At 35.8% G+C, this 21,501-nt stretch overlaps 1 protein-coding gene across 1 annotated transcript in view; it reads left to right on the top strand.

Annotated features, from left to right (window-relative positions):
* Nucleotides 1–21,501, top strand: part of CFAP54 (cilia and flagella associated protein 54) — a 114,228-nt gene that overhangs the window by 33,584 nt on the left and 59,143 nt on the right. The window contains 12 exon segments of the mRNA XM_062015995.1: nucleotides 18–146; nucleotides 836–983; nucleotides 1,842–1,919; nucleotides 2,003–2,124; nucleotides 5,453–5,626; nucleotides 7,887–7,979; nucleotides 10,659–10,844; nucleotides 12,086–12,228; nucleotides 15,795–15,942; nucleotides 16,891–17,046; nucleotides 18,654–18,776; nucleotides 20,869–21,006. Coding sequence (XP_061871979.1) covers nucleotides 18–146; nucleotides 836–983; nucleotides 1,842–1,919; nucleotides 2,003–2,124; nucleotides 5,453–5,626; nucleotides 7,887–7,979; nucleotides 10,659–10,844; nucleotides 12,086–12,228; nucleotides 15,795–15,942; nucleotides 16,891–17,046; nucleotides 18,654–18,776; nucleotides 20,869–21,006 — 1,638 coding nt within the window.

Here is a 21,501-nt window from a genome sequence, read left to right as displayed (position 1 = left end):
ATGTATGTTTATTTCAGAAAAGTCCTATGGAGCAATTACAAGTTGCTTATGAAAGTCTTGAAAAAGCAATTAATGGAATGAACACATTTCGCTCAATGACCCTTCTACCAGATGGAAAGTCAATATATGACACCTGCTGTACAAAGGTAAAGTCTACCAAAAGCTATGCTGCAGCAAAATCTATAAATAATATATTGAATTTTGATGACACAAAGCTCATATCTTCTTTATACTTAGAAATCTTAGCATTATCAAGTGTAACTCATCTTCCCATTCCATCTAAGATGAGAATAGAAAAAACCCCAACTCTATATGGTAGAAAAAGCATTTTTTTTTTCTTCCAGTAATAAACTATAAACACTTTTAGATTTTCTTTGTCAATTCCTTTTGGAAACAATTATAATTTGTAGATTTCTCCTATAAAATAAAGTCAGAAATCCTTTTCAAAGTTATTGCTTGCAGCTGTATTTTATTAAAAGTAACTTTTGCTGTTAGAGGGAGCTCAGATTTTCTAAAAATTATCATTCTGTACTTATATGATCTTTGTTTGTTGGACTGTTAGCACAGTGTTTTTTTTTTTTTTTCTATAGTTTCATATCTATTATTAACCCAGTTTCCTATTGATTCCAAGGTTTTGTTTGGTTTTCTTTGTTATCCATGCTCTCTCTCTCTACTCGTTCTCCATCCTTAAAAGCTTTTGTGAATGGCTGCATATTACACAGACATGAAAAATGTCAGTTTTTGGCAATTTACTGAAATAATAATGTCAAGATAGATGCAGTAAACGATCTATTGAAAGTTTATGTTTGCTTCATTGCTACTTCCTATTTATTAGGTGGACCCAAATGATCAGCATCTGAATTCTGTTCTGGGATGTGGTAATGATAAGACAGGAATAGGTAATGGTTTTGTAATGGATTTGCACTTAGAGCTGATTCAGGCCCAACATCGAGTAGCTGTGAAACTTCTTAAAATGACGCAAGGTAGGTTTCAGTAAAGCTAAATTAATAACTTTATTAGAGCCCTCTCTTACTATATTTTGTAATACTCAGAAATAAGGGAGTATCAACTTTCTGAAGAGGAGGCAAGGTTTGGCAGTTTGTATGCCACATACAGACAGAAATAATGATTTGCAGAATTTAAATTCACCACATCATATTACTCTCTAACCTCTTGGTAGAGTTTAACTCAACCAATGGAATTTAAACTTTGCTAAACTACTTGATTTTTTTCATTTTTAAAATTTTTATTGAATGGTAGGAGTTGGAAGGGACTGATAGTTTATTGTGGTATTTCAGTTGTAATACTAAGTGTTACACTGGTACAAGGAGAATTGAGGGATGCTCAGCAGAATATTTTTTTCTGTAATGTTAATTCTCTCTCTAGAGAATGACTTGAATATTTTATTCTATGCTCTTTGTAATCTGAATTTCTGCTGCTAAGAGGTTGTCCTTATCTTTTACCAGCCAGTTGATATCCCACTCTTGCCAAATACCTTCTGAAAAAACTCTTCTTGGTCTCCCTTCCTGGTTTTTTGTTTGTTTGTTTTTTAAAATTTAAGCCTATTATTAGTTTAACACTGCAGAGATCCCCTGTGCACTCCTTATGATCAAATAAAATCCCTCTTTTCCTATGATGTTAGTATAACTACTAAAAGTGCTAGAGCATGAAGATGGAATATTTTTAGTGGCATGATCAGTCCCAGAAATTCTCCTTCGGCCAATCAAAAGAACATGAAATGGATTAGATCTTAACCACAAAACTATAGATTAACCCTTCTCACTGAAATTTTCTCAATAGCACTATCAGAATGAATAACTCAGGATTTTCTTCACGCATAGGTGCTCAAAAGAATGACAGAAGTCTTAAGTCTAATAAGTCTCATGTGAAGAATGTGAAAGATTACTATTATTTAACAGGTAAGACTTATTAATTAAGATTTTGGAAGTACAATAAATTCTTGCTGCTTTTTTATAAGTGACTTAAAATATCTATTTTACAGAGGCATTTATAATGAGAAAAATAAAAAAGAATAAGCTATCCAGAGCAATTTTTTTGATGCAAAAGTCTGTACAGAAGTTCCCTGAAGAGTTAACCACTTCTTCGCAAAGGCAGCTTCTGGAGGTAATTAAAAAAATTCTTATGGTAGAAATTGTTTATAATTATCATAGATTTTCATATTCTGTATAATTAAGACATGGATTACTTCTTATTACAAAAAGAAGAAAAATTAAATGAACTTGGGAGACATTGAGTGTTTTTAGATTCTGTTGTCAAATTTTTCCTGAGAAATTTAATTATGATGAAAGATTAAAGTGACTTGAAACAAAACAAGAGCACATCTGCAAATTTTGTGCATACATGCAGATAGCAAGAGACATGTAATAGGGTATGATCTTCCTTTCTACACTTTGTCACTTAGACTTTACAGTTATGAACCCTTGCCTTGCCAAAATGTCATGCAGGTTTCTTTCTCCCCATTGCAACCTCAACATCCTGCCTTACCAAAGATATCTAAGTCATCTTACATTACTTTGGCTAGTAATGATGACCTAAACTTTATTTTATTCTTGTTAAATAAGAATTTTAGAAGTTGAAGATTTTGGAAGTCATTAAAGCTAAAAGTAGATTCTTCATGGACATATTTGGAAGTCTTCTAAAATCAGTGGGAGTCTTTCCATCGAGCTTCATACTAGCATCTGTCTGTGAAAATTACCTTTTTATCAACGAGGCATGAAATTTCTTTATAGGCTGTACAACAGATAACAGAGTATGCAATTCTTCTTATATGAAAAATTATTTTAAACAAGAAGTTATTAAAAAGTGTTATTTTTATAAGTACTGCAAATTTAAAAGCACAGTAATTAACACACTTTTTACGTCAGAAGAATATAAACATTGAGTCAGGAAAATATACACTTAAAAATCTCTTGCATATATTTGTAAAATATATGACATTTATTAATATAAGACATAGCGATACAGTATGAAAATTGTAACTAGTCACCAGTGAAGTTTTACAAGTAATTCCCAAGAAATGTGTGATTTTCCCAACAAACATTTGCAAAGGCCTTATCTTGACCTTCACTATATTTTACTTCTGTGTTCTTTCCACAGAGAAATATGTAGGCAAAATAAGATAATATATTTTCACAGTTGCCAGAAAATGTCAGAATGAACTTTGCTTCCCAAACTTAGCATAATTGTCTTTGATATTTGTGCTATGATGAAATATTTAATTATGTGCTCAGTTAATTTTCCTTGAGGTGGATGGTGCTCACTTCACAAACAGCAAATCCAAACCTTTATTTTTTTGCTCTGTAAAGAAGATTTTGCCTTTTTTTTTTAACCCTAGATCATCCAAGAGGTCTATATAGAATTACTTGTCTACTATACTCAGCACAGTATGATATAAATCTGTTCTTATTATGCTGTAAAATATATATATTTTTTTGTGAAACATACAAATAACATTTTCTCATTACAGTAGACCTACCAGGCAGGTAGGGAAGCTTCTGAGTCATATGTATGTACTAAATTACATCACACTGTTTAACTACTTGAGCTACTGTGTACCCTTCTTATTTTTTTATTTCTCTCACAGTTGTTTCATTCTTCCTTACTGTCCTGTATGTCTAGTTGTATGTCCAAGTCTTTACAGAATTGGATACACCGGCAGTTCTTGTTGGCCAGCTATAAAAATTGAATTAATGTGATTAAGCTAATACCACAGTGCAAATCTATGGCAGAGGCAGTGATGAAGTATGATTTGTCACAGGGCAAGTCTGTGGCAAAAACAGAGATAAAACGTGATGGTTTTTTATAATGACATTTGACTTCCTTAACTGTAAGACTATTCTTTCTCCTCTTGCAACACTGCCACATTTATTATCTTCCAAATTCTCCAATTAGTGAAGTACAGGTCATACAGTACCACTCTCAGTCACAACATTCTATTTTTCCAACCTGTGAGCAGTTCCATCCTTGCACTAATAAGAAATATGTCCTCAGACAAGAATGAGTCTGTGATTCTTTTAATTAAAAAATGTATCATAGTAAGTCTTACTATAAAGGAATATAATTTTAAAGGAAGTAATGGAGTTTCTAATTACCAGTTGTAAAAGTTGAATTGTGTAAAGGAAAGAGTCACTCTATATCTTTCTCTTTGTCCTATATCCTTCCTTAAACATTTTTCACTAGGGTGGGTGCAACCCTAATCTAAAAGAGGAGGGAGCGTGGTGAAGTGAGAGGCTGTGTGAATGGTTAGCTATGAGATGTGATTAAGGCTCTGTTAAATCTTAGGTCCCCATTTTGCTATAAATGTATGGCTAGTTTTTTGTCATTTTTGGATATGAGATATGAGGCTTATTCAGTCTGTGATCTGACCTTCTGTGGTTGTTCTTATAGCCTTAGAAATGTATGAGAACACAAGGAACTGTTAAGGTACAAGATTATAGGACTGACACTGAATAACCAATAACTTGGGATTTTCTTTTTCAGTTTATCTTTCAGACTCAGTTCAGCCTAAATCCTTGCTCCAGTATATGGTACTAAAAGGCTTCAGATAAAAACCCTGGATGTAGGAATATGTCATCTCTCTTCTCTCAAAAGAATGCAATTTTTCTAAGGTGTCCTTGATCTCTTAATGTCTGGGAGCTGGCCTTTTTGGCTTTGATTTGCACTGGACAGCTGCCACAAGTAAAGATATAAAAGTACTAAGTTCTTAATACTAAATACTTTTATCCTGACAATGGAAACAAGGTGAAGAAACCTACCAATTTGCCCTTCAGTCCAGTGAGGATAAAATGTACCCTGATTTCCAACCAACCAACCAACCCACCACATAATCACTAACTGCACGAGGCCCCACAATTTTGGAAGACACTAATAGACTGTCAGTCAGCTCTCAGCTCTGTCCAGCTAACTGAAGGAGGTGGCTTAGTCCTATTTTTTCTAGGCCTGCATTCTCCTTTTTTTTTATTTCTAGACTACATTTCTTTCCTTTATTTCTGGAGTACAGAAAATCAGTTTAACCACTCCCACAGCTCCTCCAGAAATTCCACAGATTTGGTTTCCTTCTCTCTCCTATGTAAGTGTTGATAACTTTTAGTTTCTTGTTGGAGCTAATCACTGTTTAACACCAACTGGTAATCAACATGATTTGTGATCATTCTCTTTTTATAGATTCTTTACAAATTGAACATTCATCACCCCTCGGTCTTTCATATGCAACCCTGTATTCTCTTTATTGTACATTGTGAAATTAAACTGCATATGTCTTATGTGAAGTAACATTCATCCTAATTAGGATGGAAAATGATATGAAAACCTAGAAAAATTTTCTACATAGTGAATTTTTTTAAGACCATTTTCAAAACCATTTATAAGTGTTAAATCCATGTGATTATTATGTTTTGATAGTTTTATACTTTTGTGTTAATTTAAATCATAGGAAGCGCTAACTTTAATTGACCAAGTTGAAGCTGAACAAAGTGCATTGTATCACAGTCTCAAAGAAGCTATGAGCAGCAAGAAAAAAAGCAAGACTCCTCCTCCTCCTCTATTACTTTCTAGATCACATTGCTCCATGACATTTAAACCAGCCCCATTCTCTTCAGATGCTCAGGTAATTGTTTTTCATTATGGCTGTGTAAGAAATAACTAAACGATACACAAGAGAGCAAGAGTTGTTTCAACAATGCTATACCATCACAGTTTTCTCCGTTGTTTTTGAGAAGTTTGTTATTCTGACTTAAGTATGCTTTACCTTCTCTCCCTCCATGAGTCAATTGTAACTCAACTGTTTTGATCTTCATATTTGTGTGAAACTTTCTTCATCTCATGCATCACGTTCCTTGGTGCTTCTGTCATATAATATTTATTCTACTTGCGAAAAGCTCATTCTGTCACTTAGAGACTGACATTCTCATAGTTACCCTCTGAAGGCTGTTGCATCATGTGATGCAAGAAAGTTCCACACTGAAGCCTCTCTAATGAAGTACTTAGGTGCTATAGTCCAGGTGAAAAAATGTACCTTCTGTTGAACATGTAAAATCACAGAACTACTCAGAAGATAAAGGATGTTAGGAAGGATCTCTAGTCCAACCTTCTACTTGGAGTGGGATTGGCTATGAGGTTAGGTCAGATTGCTCAGGTTTATTCACTCAGTTCTGGAAACCTCCAAGGATGGAGACTGAGCAGCTTCTCTAGGCAATCTGTTCCAACAGGGCAGCCTGTTCACAGGGAAAATGTTTTTCGTTATGTACAGTTGGAATCTCTTTTGCTTCAATTGAGATCAATTGTTTTTCATTCTCTACTGCACTACTATTAAAAGCCTGGCTACATCTTCATCACTTGCTTTCAGCCACTCAAGTGCTCACGGTAAGTCCTGTTAAGCTACCTCTTCTCCAAGAAGAATAAATCCATCTCTCAACCTGTTCTCACAAGCTAGTGCTTCAGGTCCTGACCATCTTGGTGGTGCTCTGCCGTAATCACTGTGATTGCTCAACGTTTCCTGTTAGAACAATGGGGACAAGAGGGAAACTTTTAGTATCTAGATTTAGTCCAGTGAGTGCTGAGCAAAGGGAGATAATAAAGTTCCTCAATCTCCTGACAGTACTTCTGTTAATACAGTTTGAGATGCCTTTAGATTGCTTTACTGCCATGGCACACCACTGACTTATGTCCTGCTTGCTGTCTAACATGACCCCTGGATGCTTTTAGTGTTGCTCCCCAGCTCATCAGTCCCCAGCCTTATATATTTTTGCTTTATAATGTGCACTTTTATTGCTGTGAATTTCAAATATATTATTTACAGAAAAGTTTTGGTTTTTTATACCTAATGAACATCAAATTAAAAAAACCCATAATTCGTTAAAGTCGGGTAGTTCATCTGTTTTACTGAGTGCTCCGTTTTGATCGGTAGTTGAGAGTGAATGTAATGCATGGGGCCACTAGATGGTGCAACATGATTACAATTCGTATCAGTTCGTGCAGCTACTCTGGAAGATTTCTGGAGATGGTCATAGCAGTAGAGTGGGCATGTTTTTTTTTTTTACGAAGGGTTTAGTAACTGCAAACAGATACTTAGGTCTTACTTAGATATTTATAGTTCTTGTACTAGAAGTTGAAGTACCTCTAATTTTTCCTGATCTTAATGTTTTTAATTTGCTGAAAAGCATCTCTTCTATTTCAATGTCTCCTGAAAACCAATCAGGATTCATTGCAAGAAAAATGTTGAAAAATAACCTCATCTGCCAAACCTCAGGTCTGTTTAAAAGTCTGTTGAAAGTAAATAGATGTACAGTTTTAAGTAGAGGTTTAATGCAAGAGAACTTACATAATTTACATACATAAATTTACATAATTTATTGACATTCATCTGCCCAGTTCTGCAGAGATGAAATAAAAATTAGTTTCTGTTTTTGATCTCACTGGACATGACTGAGCACTGACCCAGGAATGCATACTCACATTCTTCCTTGGTTAAAGGTTTTGAAATCTGTAGGTGATATGCCCAATGAGATTATCAGCAGCTCAATGGCAAGAAAAAAACCATTCAATAGGAACTAAGAGCATGCTTATTTAGAATGTGATGAAGTGTTACTTCATATCTGCATTTCTATTGTCTACTTTTAAGGATCTATCCTCAAGTAATTTGCTGAATCAGAACCTGATGTCAACTTTAGAATGCCATTGGGAGGATCAAATAATGGATTTCAAGCTAAATCAATTGATTAATGTTTCTAGTGCAACTGGACTGTACATTTTTCTAACAAAGATTTTTTTTTCAGAGGCTGTTTTCACAAAGCTAGTACATTCTACATTAGGCAAAAATTTGAAATACTGTTATGTATGAATTTATTTTGTTCTCATTTTCTTCAAAGGTTTCGTGGTATAGTATTTTGGGCTGTGTTGCGGGAGGAAGTAATATGAAAGTAAGGTTAAATAACAATAAACTTCCAAATGCAGGAGAAGAGGTAAGACAGAGGTAAAACTTTAGGTCATTCTTTCTTTGTTTAAAAAAACCCCAGCTTTGTAAATGAATACATCTGACAAATGTTTTGATCTTTATTTTATGCAATTGAAATTTTGCTAGGCTGGAGGCACACCAAACACCCCCAAAAGTTCTAGGAACCTTTTTAGAAGAATAAAATAAATGAATCAAAAGAATCATGTTGAATAAGTTTCTATCCTTTCTGTTATACCTGATTTAGGAGCTACATCTAAGAAATTCAAAAGGAAAAGAAAGTATATGATGTATTTATAGAAAGTGCCCAGACACTTCTGGACAGGGATTCAAAAAAAGAGAAATTCTAAAGAGATATAAAATCTAATATTTTTCTTGTATAACTTCTATCAACTATTTATTCTTAATAAGACCTTACCTTACTTAATTCTGGCAATGTGATAATAAGATTCCATCAATAACCTTCATGTTCAGACATGATTGACTTCTAGGTTCATGCTCTTTCCCTTTCATGTTGTGAACATGTGGTATAGTGTCACAACTTTGATTTTTTTATGATTGATCACTTGACTGTGTTGGTACTATTTCTATATTATTTCTTCATTACAATTTAGTGGTTTATTTTCTGAATTTATTTTGATTTTTATTTGTTTGTTTTGTGTTATTGTAGTTTTTTTTTTCTCTGGATCACAGTCTAATGTTCCTGCACAGACTGAGAGAGTTCACTTGCATACTATTGCATTGTCCACCTGAATGATGACTCTGATCCATCCAAATGGGTCCTAGTTTGGTGATAAAGAATCTTTCCCTTTGTGCCTGTTCCCCCTATCTCCTCCCCAAAAAGGCGGGTGTATAGGAAGAAAAGGTGTGTGTAGATGTTGGCAATAGAGACTTTGATATTGTTCTAGATATTGTGATTAAAAAATAAAGAGAAACAAGCTTCCTGCAATGCCCAGTAAACTAGTAAACTAGTTTCAATATACTATCCTGTTCCAGGTGAATTGTTTCATTGGAGATTTTCACTCCACTACTAGCTGTTCTTTCTGTGAACGTGCTGCAATCCATCCAAGCTGCTGACAGTTTTAGCTCTGGCAAACAGTAGAGGTGCACAGACCTGAGATTAACCACCCCTAGAGATTTTTAAAAGATGCATATATGAGGTGCTAAGGGATATGATTTAGTTTAGTGATGTTTTGACAGTGATAGATTAGTGGTTGGACTCGATCTTAAAGGCCTTTTCCCACCATAATGGTTCTATGATTTTATGATTAACCATATGCCTCAGCAGTGGAACTTCTGGTTGCTTTAGAATACGCTTTTGCAGAATGCTGATCTACAGACTATTTACCTGCTCCATGGAAAAGGTTTAGAATTCTTGGTGCTGGAACAATACATAAACATGTGAAAATCTTCCTCTAAATGATATACTACAAATTGTCTTACACTGATTTTGGGTATGCTGGTTTGGGATTCAATCCCAGCATTTGAAGATCTTGAAGAGGAGATCTTGAAAATTTGGGCCACAACAACCCCATGCAACGCTACAGGCTTGGTGAAGAGTGGCTGGAAAGCTACCTGGAGGAACCTGAGGATGTTGGTTGGCAGACACCTGCACATGAGCAGGAGTGTTCCCTGGTGTCTAAAAGGACCAATGGCATCCTGGCTTCTATCAGAAATAATGTGACTGGAGAAGTGATTATCCCCCTGTACTTGGCATTGATGAAGCCACATCTTGAATAGTGTGTTCAGTTTTGGGTCTCTCACTACAGAAAAGACACTGAGGTGCTGAATCATGTCCAGAGATGGGCAATGAAAGGTCTAGAGAACAAATCTTATGAGGAGAAGCTGAGGGAACCAGGAGTATTTAGTCTGGAGAAAAGGAGGCTGAGGGCAGACCTTATTGATCTCTACAACTACCCGAAAGGAGGTGGTAGCAAGGTGAGAGTAGGCCTCTTCTCCCAAATAACAAGTGGCAAGACAAGAGGAAATGGCTTCAAGTTGTGCCAAGTGAGGTTTTGATTGGATGTTAAGAAGAACTTTTTCACTGAGAAGGTTGTTAGACACTGGAACAGGCTGCTCAGGGAAGTGGTGGAGCAACCATCCCCAGAAATATTTAAAAGATGTATAGATGAGGTGTTGGTATAGTGGTGGGCTTGACAGTGTTATATTAGCGGTCGGACTCAATGATCTTAAAGATCTTTTCTAATTGAAAAAAAATATATGATTCTATGAAATATTTGTTTCACAAATTAAAAAATTCTGTTAATGGTGCAGAGATGACCGGAGACATCCTCTGTCCATATCTAATGCATGTATGTGGCATATATGGAGAAGAGTCATATGCTTTTTCTCTCAAAGCACAGTCCAGGGCTAGAATGTTTCCAGATGAATGATCACAGGCATGCACACTCATGGTGGGAATGTGCAAATGGACAAAAATATCTTAGAAAACCTCCAAGTCTTAGGTCTTAGGTTTTGTGCTCTATATACTCAACAGCATTCCAGAGAATTTTCATTTATTTGTTTTCTCATTGTCTTCAAGAACCTAATATATGGGGACATGTCTGTTAATCTAGGTTGTACTTTGATTGTATCCAAGACCGTTAAATAATTTATTTAATGATAAAAGTTCAGAAATTGAGATTTGCTTTTGATATCTACAGTAACTAGAAAATATTTTTATTCATAGATACCAGCTGATGGAAGAAGCCTCTTGGAAATACAAGGCTTAGATCCCAATGAGAAATACATATTTGCAGTCGCAGCATATTCTTCTGATGGAAAACTTATTGGTGACGCCATTGGGGAAACGACTAAGCCAATCCTTGCTTATCTACCTCTTTCTGCTACTGCTGTTCGAGCCTATCTAACTCAGGTAAGGTTAGAGTCTTTGATAATAAACACATACTTTGGTTTTAATTACTTGTTTACACTGGTAGCTCTAAAACTTCTGATAAAAACTCAAGATTTTCTTGACAAAAGCTTGATAAGCATAAGTCACAATTTTAACATAACATTTGGTATATTTGAATAATTAAATTCTTAATTCAAAATTATTGGAAATTCCAGTTGAAGGGGGATGATGTCTCTCCAATAGTTTTGCTATCCCTGTTCCCGTTTTCCAGTCTGTATTTAATATCTTTCTTCTTTGATATAATTTTTTAAATTTCATTTCTTTGATTGAGACCAAGTGCTAGAAATCATCTTATTAGTCATTACACTGACATAAAAATTGTGATTGAGCTTACTAGGTATCAAATCAAATCATTTAAATATTAAAATTATTTTTGTGGAAGTATTTTTATGATCTTGTGGATGACCACAAAGGCTCTGTCAGACCTTCATAATTTTCTGTATTCTTAATAAAGAGCATTTGAAACAGACTGTGGCATGGAGAAAAGTGAAATTGTCTAGCCCTATAGATCAAGTCATGGGAAACCAAAGATTTCCTAAAATATTACAGAATAAAAGGTATCAAGATGAATTTATGCCTGATTGTGTGGCTCCATTTACATCCCGTTATCCAGAGCAGCAGGGCATTATGCAGTATTAGCAAAAGTAAAATGAACCTGGATGAAATAAAATAATTCTCTTCAACTGGCATTTCCCATAATTTTGAATAAAGAATTTAATTATTCAAGTATACCAGTATGGTTGTGGAGTCTCCTTCCTTGGAGGTCTTCAAGACCCGCCTGGACGTGTTCCTATGCAACCTGATCTAGGTGGACCTGCTTCTGCAGAGGGATTGGACTAGATGATCTCTAAAGGTCCCTTCCAACCCTACCATTCTATGATTCTGTGATCTTCAAAAATTGTGGCACAATACCTATGAAGTATTCCACAAAGGGCTAGTAGATACTTAGTTAACAGTCAAGAAACTCTTTTGCTGTCTGTGATACTAATTTTGAAGGCAAACTAATATTAGTAGAATCAGATTGCCACTGCATGTGCTTTATTCAAGCATGTCAGAATATTCTTACAGAAATTGAACATTCATGTGTTGGTAGGGAGTTTTAAGACCTTTCTTCCTACTATAATCATATTTGGCTTTCTTATTTAGTGAAAATGGAAACTTTTAAAGTTTTTGTTGTTGCTGTTTTTTTTCTTTTGATGTAGGTAGCCTATCAGACTGGCAACTATACATTAGCTAGAGAAGCATTTTCACCAACGTGGGATTATTTTGTTTCAAATTCTTCTCTGGTTCCTACCAATGCAACTGTTATTTCTGCAAGAAATAATTTGACTATATCTGAAAAAAGGTAACTGGCAAAACCAAAATTAAAATACTATTTAATTATAGATGTTCACATTTTATTTTAAAGAGTACCAGGTTGTGAAATTTTGTTCAGACTTGTGGTATGAAAAACATTCTAAAAAAAAGTGTGAAATATGTTGTAAAACTAGTGTTTTATAAATAACAGAGGATATTTGTTATTTAATTCTTCATAATGATTGTTTTCTTAAGATAACTAGGAAATATTTATAAAGTGGCTATTAATTCTATGTGATGCATTTCCATATGCAAATATGTAATATGTACTGCGTTCTTGACTTTCCAATTAAGGGAGCAGTAGACTTCAGAAATTGTGAAATTATAAATCTACCAATAATATTTGAACATACTAAAGTGATTTAGAAGAGATATTTAAAATTAATTAATTTACCAAATGTTCAATCATAATATTGTAGGTTTTTTGTGATGACAAAGCTCATCTACAAATTTTGCGGTTACTGTCACTGAAATTCAACAGATCCAAATCCAATAATAAGTCAACACTTAAGTAATTCCTAGGTAAAAGAGACTTGTATGAAATAATTGTCATGAAATACAGCCAGGTGCCCACTAAGTTGTTCTATCACTAAACTAAACTCAACAGGGGAGAGAGAAATACAATGAGACAAGGATGGGGAGATAACTCAGCATCATAGGCAAAATAGACTCAGCTTGGGGAGAAAAGGTTTGATTTATTAATGAACAATCAGAACAGAACAGGGAGATGAGATAAAACCAAATCTTAAAACATCTGTTCTATCTCCTTCTTCTTACCAGGACCCTCCTCCCCCTGCAGCGGTGCAGGGGATAGGGAATGGGGGTTGTGGCCAGTTCATTACAGATAGACTTTGCCTTTGCTTCTTCTCAGTGGGAGGCCTCATCACACTTCTGGGGTCCCTCCCCATGGGAGACAGTCCCTCACAAATTTCTCCAGCGTGGGTCCTTCCCATGGGCTACAGTTCTTCCCTAACTGCTCTGGCATGAGGCTTCCCACAGGGGCAGCTCCACACATCCCTGCCCCAACATGCTTCATCCACTGGGAGAACAGTCCTTCAGGTACTGACTGCTCCAGCCTGAGTTCCTCACAGGATCACAAGTCCTGACAGCAAACCTGCTCAAGCATGGGCTCCTCTCTCCCCACAGGGTCCCAGGTCCTGCCAGGAACTTGTTTCAGTGTGGGCTTCCCATGAAGTCACAGTCTCCTTTGGCCATCCACTCACTCTGGCATGGGGTCCTCCGTGAGCTGTGGGTGGATCTGTGCTCCCCCATGGACCTTGATGAACTGCACGGGGACAACCTGCCTCACCGTGGGCTACACCAGAGTTCACCGGGGAATCTCTCTTCCAGTGCCTGAGCATATCCTCCCTCTCCTTCTCCACTGACTTTGCTGTCTGTGGAGATGTTGTTCCCACATTCTCACTCCCTTCTGCTGTCTGCTGCAGTTTAGCAACTGTACAGTAACTTCTTCCCCTTCTCAAATATGTTGTTCACAGAGGTGTTACCTCAGGTACTAATTGACCAGGCCTTGACCAGTGGCAGGTCCATCTTAGAAATGACTGGCAATGGCTCTATGAGATACAGGGGAAGATTCTGCAATTCTTTGTTTAAAGAAGCCACCCCTGTAGCCTCCCACTACCAAAACCTGGCCCAGACAAAACCACTACAATTGGGAAACTTTTTGCAGACTTGTGAAGGAGGTATGAAAAAGTTTTGCAGCATCTAGGTGAACCTACTTCTGCAGGGGGTTGGACTAGATGATCTCTAAAGGTCCCTTCCAACCCCTACCATTCTATGATTCTATGATCTCTGTTTCAGTTTGACAGACTGGCTTAGTCTTCAAACCATCATGACAAGAAACAACTTTATTACACATGAGTTAATAGTTGTTGAATGTTTGAATAATCAAAGAAGAAAAAAGTAAATAAAGATTCTTGTTTCAAGAAATAGATATTTGGGAGATTTCCTACAAGTATTATCAGGATACTTGCATTTCCACTTTACATAAAGAATAAATTGTAATCAATTATTCTGGGACATGTAGTGTAGCTATTGTTTCTTCTATATTGTTTGAGATATATTTGCATCAGAGCCCATGGTTTTCTCATGGTAATGCTCTTTGGATGTAAGCAGTTAGTGTAGTCTTGTGTTTGCTTTGATTCCTGTTACAGGAGAAAGCAATGTGTCTAAGCATACCTCTTGTTATTTGAGGCTTAGCTGGACTGCTGTTGTGTATCCTGTCTGTCCTTCAACTGCCACCATGTGTCTGATACTAGGCATACAAATTGACCAGGGGTCAATGTTACATGCCATAAGAGCATTTGAGATTTACTGGCTGCCTGTGGACTGCACTGATGCAGGCAAATAATCACTAGACATCTTATTCATGACTATGTGGATGTTTTAAATCTATCTCTGGCCTAGGCAACAAAGCAGGAATGCAAGTCTGGTCATTGTGCTTCTTTTCACACTTCTTTTTCATTAATCCTTTTTTGTAATCAGTTTATTTTTTAATCATACATACAGCTCTAGAGATAACATTTGAATGAACTACTTTCAGCTACTTCCAGATAAATTAAATGAAGACATAAAATTTTGAATGTCTTTGCAAAGCAATTTCAGAGATTTTGTACTTTTGACAATTATGCCCAAGTTTGGTTTTTTTGTTTTTTTTTTTTTCCCCTTCACAATTAATATAGAAGATTCTCAAAGCTGCAGTATCAGACCTGAAATAAGGCAGTTTCAGTTTTACTAACTGGTAGCTAAGAAATTAGATGGACTAGCTTGAAAGTACATCTGGCTTAAAAAGACAGTAGAGGGAGCTGGAAGGGAAGGAAATCTCTTGTTTGCATCTGAAAGCCCTCTTGATATCTTGGTAATGTCAAATATGTGAATGCATCTGTTTGATCTTCCTCCTTGAGTTTCAGTCTCTTTTAGGAAACACAGTCGAAGAGAAGGAGAAAATTATTTCTTATACTTCAAAATCATAGGATTTTTCCTGTAATAAAAATACATTAAACACCCAAGGACAAATGCCTCTCTATCTCCAGGGAAGAAAAAACCAGCAAAAGAGCAGGCAAACCATAAAAGATTCTTTTGAGATTTGTAACACAAAACATCGGTGATGAAAAGGAATCTGTTACTAATATTAATATTACTAATACTTAGTTACAGACTTTGCAACCACATGCGTCATTATCAAAATAAAGAAAAAAATACTGTGTGAAAGGAGACAGTTAGATAAGCTGTAGCATTTCAAGTTTTCAAAACATGTCCACATTAAATTTCACTGAATTAGATGAAATAACTAAGGAAAAGCTGTTTTAGGAGAGTAGAAGGTGGACAACAATTGGAAAACGACTTTTATCCCTTTATTTATTTTAGATATTTGGAACAATTTTTTCAGTTTTATGTATGTTTTATTTCTAGAAGTAGATACAGTAATCTTTCTTGTCTATAATTTAAAGATTAAAGACTCTATTTTGATTTAATGCAGTTGCAGGCATGTGATCTTTGAATTTGCTTTTACTCTTCTTTTGCTTTTTGATTTTGTAGGTTACGTTTTGAAGCTGTATCTCTGACTTCTCCTATTACCTTGCACCTCTTTCTGAGGACTATGTTTGCTATCTGTGACATTAATGTCATGGAAGAAGCACTCTTCTGTGATTCCATCTGTTCTAATGAGATACTTTATAAGGAACAAGTATGTGTGACTTAATCTACTGAATTTGATTTTACTTTTTTATTAGCTTTATTTCATCATTGCAAGATAAGTGTTGCAATGTTCCAGTCTTGTTTACAGAGTACTTCATTTTCTGTGAGTTATATGGCCTTCCTTTCTGAAGTATTTTATTAGTTGTTGGTTATTTTTTTCCCTGGTGGAAAGATGTTTTCTGAATCAGTTATTGCCTAACCCAAAGCCCATTGAGTCCAACTGAGGAAGGATTTTCCTTAATTTCAGTGGTGGTAGATTACAATTCAAAAGGTATGATAATTGTTATTTTTGTCCTACTGATCTACTGATGTTTAAATTTTAAACATTTCTGGTATTTAATACATATATATTCACTATTCTTGAACCTTTAACAGGATTTAATAATTTTAATATATTAAACTTCTATCTTATTTCAGATTTTCTTACAGTGTAATGGCATGTTAATGATACAAAAGCCTTGGTTTTTTTATATGGATAGCCAAGCTTTGTCACTTCTTTTGCTGAAGTACTTGTAAAAATGTGAGCAGTTGATTACTCAGTGACTCCACTGGATCTGCTCATACATGCAAGGACTGCAGCAGACAACTGGAAGGAAAAGGAAAGGCACTGTTATCCTTCCGTTACCTACTCTGAGAGGTTAGCATGTGAAATTTCCAGTCCACAGAGGCTGAGGTTGTAAACAAGGATTTGTAATTTACATGGGCAAATTCAGAGGGTAGAATTAGGTCAGTAACATTTGTTTCCTTTAGCATAATGAATAATGTTGCATTTGTTTATATACCTGTAACAGGTGTCAATGTAAATTCAGTTTTAAACTTTTATCTTACCTGCTACTTCTGTTGCTTTTTTAACTTCAATAAAATGTCTTCATTCACTCTCAAGTGATTTAAAACAAAGGAATTCCTATTTGAATCAAAATATGTTTTTCTTTTACAGATTGCTAGAATAGCAGAATGTGAAAGAATGACTGCGGCAATTGATCTTAGCAGTTGGTTGAATGATGCAAGTTACACCCTGCAGGCTGTTGTACAATGTTATGGTCTCCTTGCACCAATCATTTATCACAAGATTTCTTCAGTGCCAGTAGTTCAGGTGAGAGCATTTTAAGACAAATCAGCTGATATCCAAGTCCTGCAGTTACAGTTATTCAAATGAAAGTTTTAGCGTACACTTAGTGTGGGAGAGCTAAATATGTAGGCTTCAATTTATTAGTAGCTACTGAAAGAAAAGCCTTTTATGGCTTTATGTGTTGCCAATGCATACATGTTCAGTGTAAGCTGCACAGATTCTCCTCTGAAATATGCTAAAGTAACTGCAGAATATTGATTGTTTCTTCAGGAGGATTTGTTGGTATTTTTAAACTATAGTAGAACCTGTGATGTAACTTCTACTATGAATGCTATTTACAGATGGCAATTTTGAGGAAAGAAAAGCAGCATTTAGCAATAGCTTTTTTTATATCAGTTTTCTTTTCTCCTAAAAAAGGCCCCCAAATGCTATTCAATGTTTTGATAATGCAGTTTTCAGGCCTGTACTCCTTTCCAGAAGTATGCATCTTCTCTTTGTAGATGAAGGACCTAAATCCTTTCTTGCCATTTCTGAAGAAGCAGATGTGTTTATTAGATTCAGTAAGGACAGTAGAAACATGCAACTGTTTTTTCCTGTAATTGGGTAGTTTTGTCAGGGAGCGGCAGTAAGAGCATGTTTGCTCTGTGAGGAAGGATGAAGTGACTGCAGTCCAGGGAAGGCACAGACTAGAAACATTTGAACATGGCAGATCCAGCAGGGTATTGGTAAGAGGATCCACTGAGAGTCCAGAGAAGGTGAAGTTACTGCATTGGCCCAGGGTCCATCCAGGAGAAAATGTTAGGAGCTACAGGAGTTGGAGCCACAGACTGGAGACAAGGCTACAACAAAAGCCCAAGGTCCATCCAGGGGACAGAACAGAAGACCAGCACACCAATACCATAGCTCAAGCAGAGTCTGAAGGCTTTTATCTCAGCTTAATTGGGACTCCTGGGCCTCTGGCCAGAACTTATGAGAGAAGTCCACAAGTAAGGCCACTCAGGGAATGACTATTGGGACACTCAAGGCACTAAGATGTTTTTAGGAGTGTTTAGAACAAAAATAAATATCTATTTATATACAAGGATAGTCTCTTGCTTAAGAAGTCATTATTGGCTATGATGACCTACTAAACACATAGCTAGCCACTGGAAATGGCTTCTGTTTCAGATTTTTTAATTAAAAAATAATTTAGTTGCATGTTCTTTTCATGTCTGATAGAAAAAAGGAGGAAAGAAGTCTTTTATTTTTAGAGCATACTGGAAACAGTACTTTCATAGAAAATTCTGACCAGCTTGCTGTATTTTTGAGTGCTTATCTACTAGGAATATGTCATCTCACTGAATTAAGCATTCTTTGATTTCGTGGTAATTAAATCAGCAATAATATCCATCATATATCTGTAATTTAATAGCTATGATTTTGTGTGAAACATGTAATTTGTTCCAAAGGGCTGTGGTTGAAACCTTGACACCATTAAATTCATTAGAAATTTTATTAATGGCTTTTGTAGATCTAGCCTTTCATCCTGTGCATTAGATTGCAGAATATCTTTAAGTTCGCCACCAAATACAATTGGCTCCACAGAGATACAAGCTTGTGTTTTAACTTTGCTTTAACCTTTGTATTTACAGATCCTCATTAAGTGCTTGACTGTCCTTCAAGAAATTCCAAGTGCTACTTTGCAAAGGAGGCAGGCAGGATGTTATGAGAGTATTCAGCACATGATAGCTTGTACTTCGTTTTATACAGCAAAGGTATGGTGTGTATTATGGAGCTTGCATCTTAGTTTAAGATACAGCTCTTATAATTTATAAAAAAAGATTTAGTAAGCTGGCCTTCATAGTGAAATCTTAGAAAATTGGAACTCTTGAATAGTAGAAGTATAGAAATATTTATTAGTATCTTTGTATCAATATATTTAATGTAATAAGGACATTTTGATTTTTTAACAGGATTGAGATTTTTCACTTGTTCAGAAAACAGAATGTAGCTTTTAGTCCGTGACATGAAATTTGCATATCATTGTGTGCATTTTTACATTTAAGGTAGTACCATTTTCAGGAAGGCCTATATCTTATATATTAAAGTTATTTACTGTAAATAGGCCATATTTGTAGTTTTTATCAGATTAGCATATCTGGCCTATTTGCTAATTAGATACAAGAGATTTTATGCTGTTTAGCTGGAAGAAACATAAACACCTTGACTTTTGACCATAATCAGATACTCTGTTTAGTGAGATAAGGAAAAGTGCGGTACTAGTAGGACTTTTTCTCATCAGGTGTAGAGATATGCCAGAAGTATCTGCCATGATAAATGTAGGATGCTGAAAAAGTCAGCTTTTGTCTAGCTTTGAGTACACCTCAGCTAAGAGTTTATCCTAAAGCTGAACTGTGGCTGATTCTTGGAGGGATTCCCTTGTGTTGGTGGTTCTCTACTGGGGTCTTTATAGGAGATGGATCTCTGTGCGCACCTTGCAAGACCTGATCAATGTCAAATATCCTTAAAAGTTGACTGCAAAATGACCCAGATTTCATTCTTTCTATAAAAACGAATATTTTAAGCCTTAGTATTGTCATTTTCTCTGTATTAATCAATTATTTCATGGCTACAAGGGCAATGTCAGGGCATGGCGAGGGCTGGTCAGCCAGGAGCCAAGGGCAGTGCCATGGCTGGCAGGCAACACTTGCCAGTCAGGTTCAGCCAGGAGTCCAGATCATTGACTGAGTTTGTGGTTATAAGGCAGGTCTGAGCTGAAGCTAGGAAGTTAATCAACAGATCAGGATCAGGTCTGGTGAAGGTAGCTATGGTCAGATGCAGCTCAGCTGGCTGTTATGTTGTTGTGGGAGCAGTCTGAGGTCAAGCTAAGGAGACTGTCCATGAGTTAACTCTCCAGACCAGTGGATGCATTGCCTGGCCCAGGCATGGCTTGGAGCATGCTGGAGACCAGCATGCCTGCCACACAGAAGCTGTCAGAGACTGTAGGCTCAGGCCTGAGGTGAAAGGAAGATCCTGGCCTCATGGGGAAGGGCCCAGGTGGAACCTATTAGGACCAATAAAGCCTGTTAGTAACCTTGAAACCTTGATGGTATTTGTTGTTGGATTCCCTAGCTAAATTACTGTCTGCTTCTACTTCTATTTTTTTTTTTTCTCCTTAGAGATTCATTTCAACAGAATAGCCTACAGAATAGCAAAGCGAATAAGTGAATTGCAAATGCTTCTGATTAATCCATGGTATATAGTGTCTGTTGAGTTACAGTCAGGCCATACACTGTATTTATCCTGAAGTAATCTATGCACTTATTTTGTATCCGAAAGGCAAACATCTTAAAGTGAAGTTACCTTGCATATAGTAGAAGCACTTTAGCCTTTAGAGCTCTATCCAAAGAAGATAAAGCCAACTAAAAACTTTACCTACACTATTCATTTATAAATTTCATAATTTTAAAAATATATTTCACCACTCCTTTCACTAATGCACTAATACAGTTGCAATTTTCAAATGTACACTTGATACTAGAGAGGTAAATGAGGATCATTTAGTGACCCTCTATTTTCTTTGATAGCAATACTGCCCGAGAACCAAGGAAAATGCCAATCAAGCAAAAGATACTTCAAATTACGTCTTTCTATTCTCTGAGGGAGAGATTAAGCAAAAGTGGAATACATAGATAACATCTGCCAATTGCAATTATGTTACAGGTCTATCTGAAGTATTGAGTAATTAATTTCTATTTATAATATTTTGACAATTATAAGTAATTGCATTTTGACAGTTATAAGTAGACAATAATGAAAAAGTGCCTGTTATGCAAAACAAAAATATGTAACATGATTCTTTAATAGGTACTACGTTCCTGGAAAGAATATGAACTAGCAGTAATTATTGTTAACTATGGGAAAAAATTGTTGGATCCCTCACCAACAGCCTCACCCTGCCTGTCAGAAGCTGTGGCAGGTGAAGAAACACACACCTACAAGGAAGTTAAAGTAATTCTTCTGATTTTTACTTTCCTTTCTTCTAAATACTGTATTCTATTATTTTGAAGACTACATTTATCAGTTTTTTTTAGAAATAAGTGTATGGAACAAGAGTTTCCTTGTAGAATAAGAGTTCCCAAAGTCCAGCTGAGAAGCTTCTATATAATTGTAGCCATCTTTGTTAAGATCAGTTGCAGATGGCAGTGTTACAGGATCTCATCTTGTTGAACTGGAGAGGGATTAACAATATTACAGTTCAGAGTCATGAGGGTTCTAAAGATATTTATACAAGCATCCCTAACTGATTTTCACATGTAGTTTCCAGGAATGGAATGAGACAGAAAAAAATAATTAGAGAATTGTGTAAGTAAGGAAGAAAAAATATCCTAAGTAATTTAGCCTCTTATTTTATAAAACAGCTGCTTGAAACTGAGTCATAACGACAAAGTAACTTAGTAATTGTGTAGACTGAAAGATATTTCTCAATGGAAGAAAACT

The sequence above is a fragment of the Colius striatus genome, chromosome 1, assembly GCF_028858725.1.
Source record: "Colius striatus isolate bColStr4 chromosome 1, bColStr4.1.hap1, whole genome shotgun sequence".
NCBI lineage: Eukaryota > Metazoa > Chordata > Aves > Coliiformes > Coliidae > Colius > Colius striatus.
The sequence above is the reverse complement of the archived record's forward strand: the minus strand, read 5'-3'. Positions and strand labels throughout refer to the sequence as shown.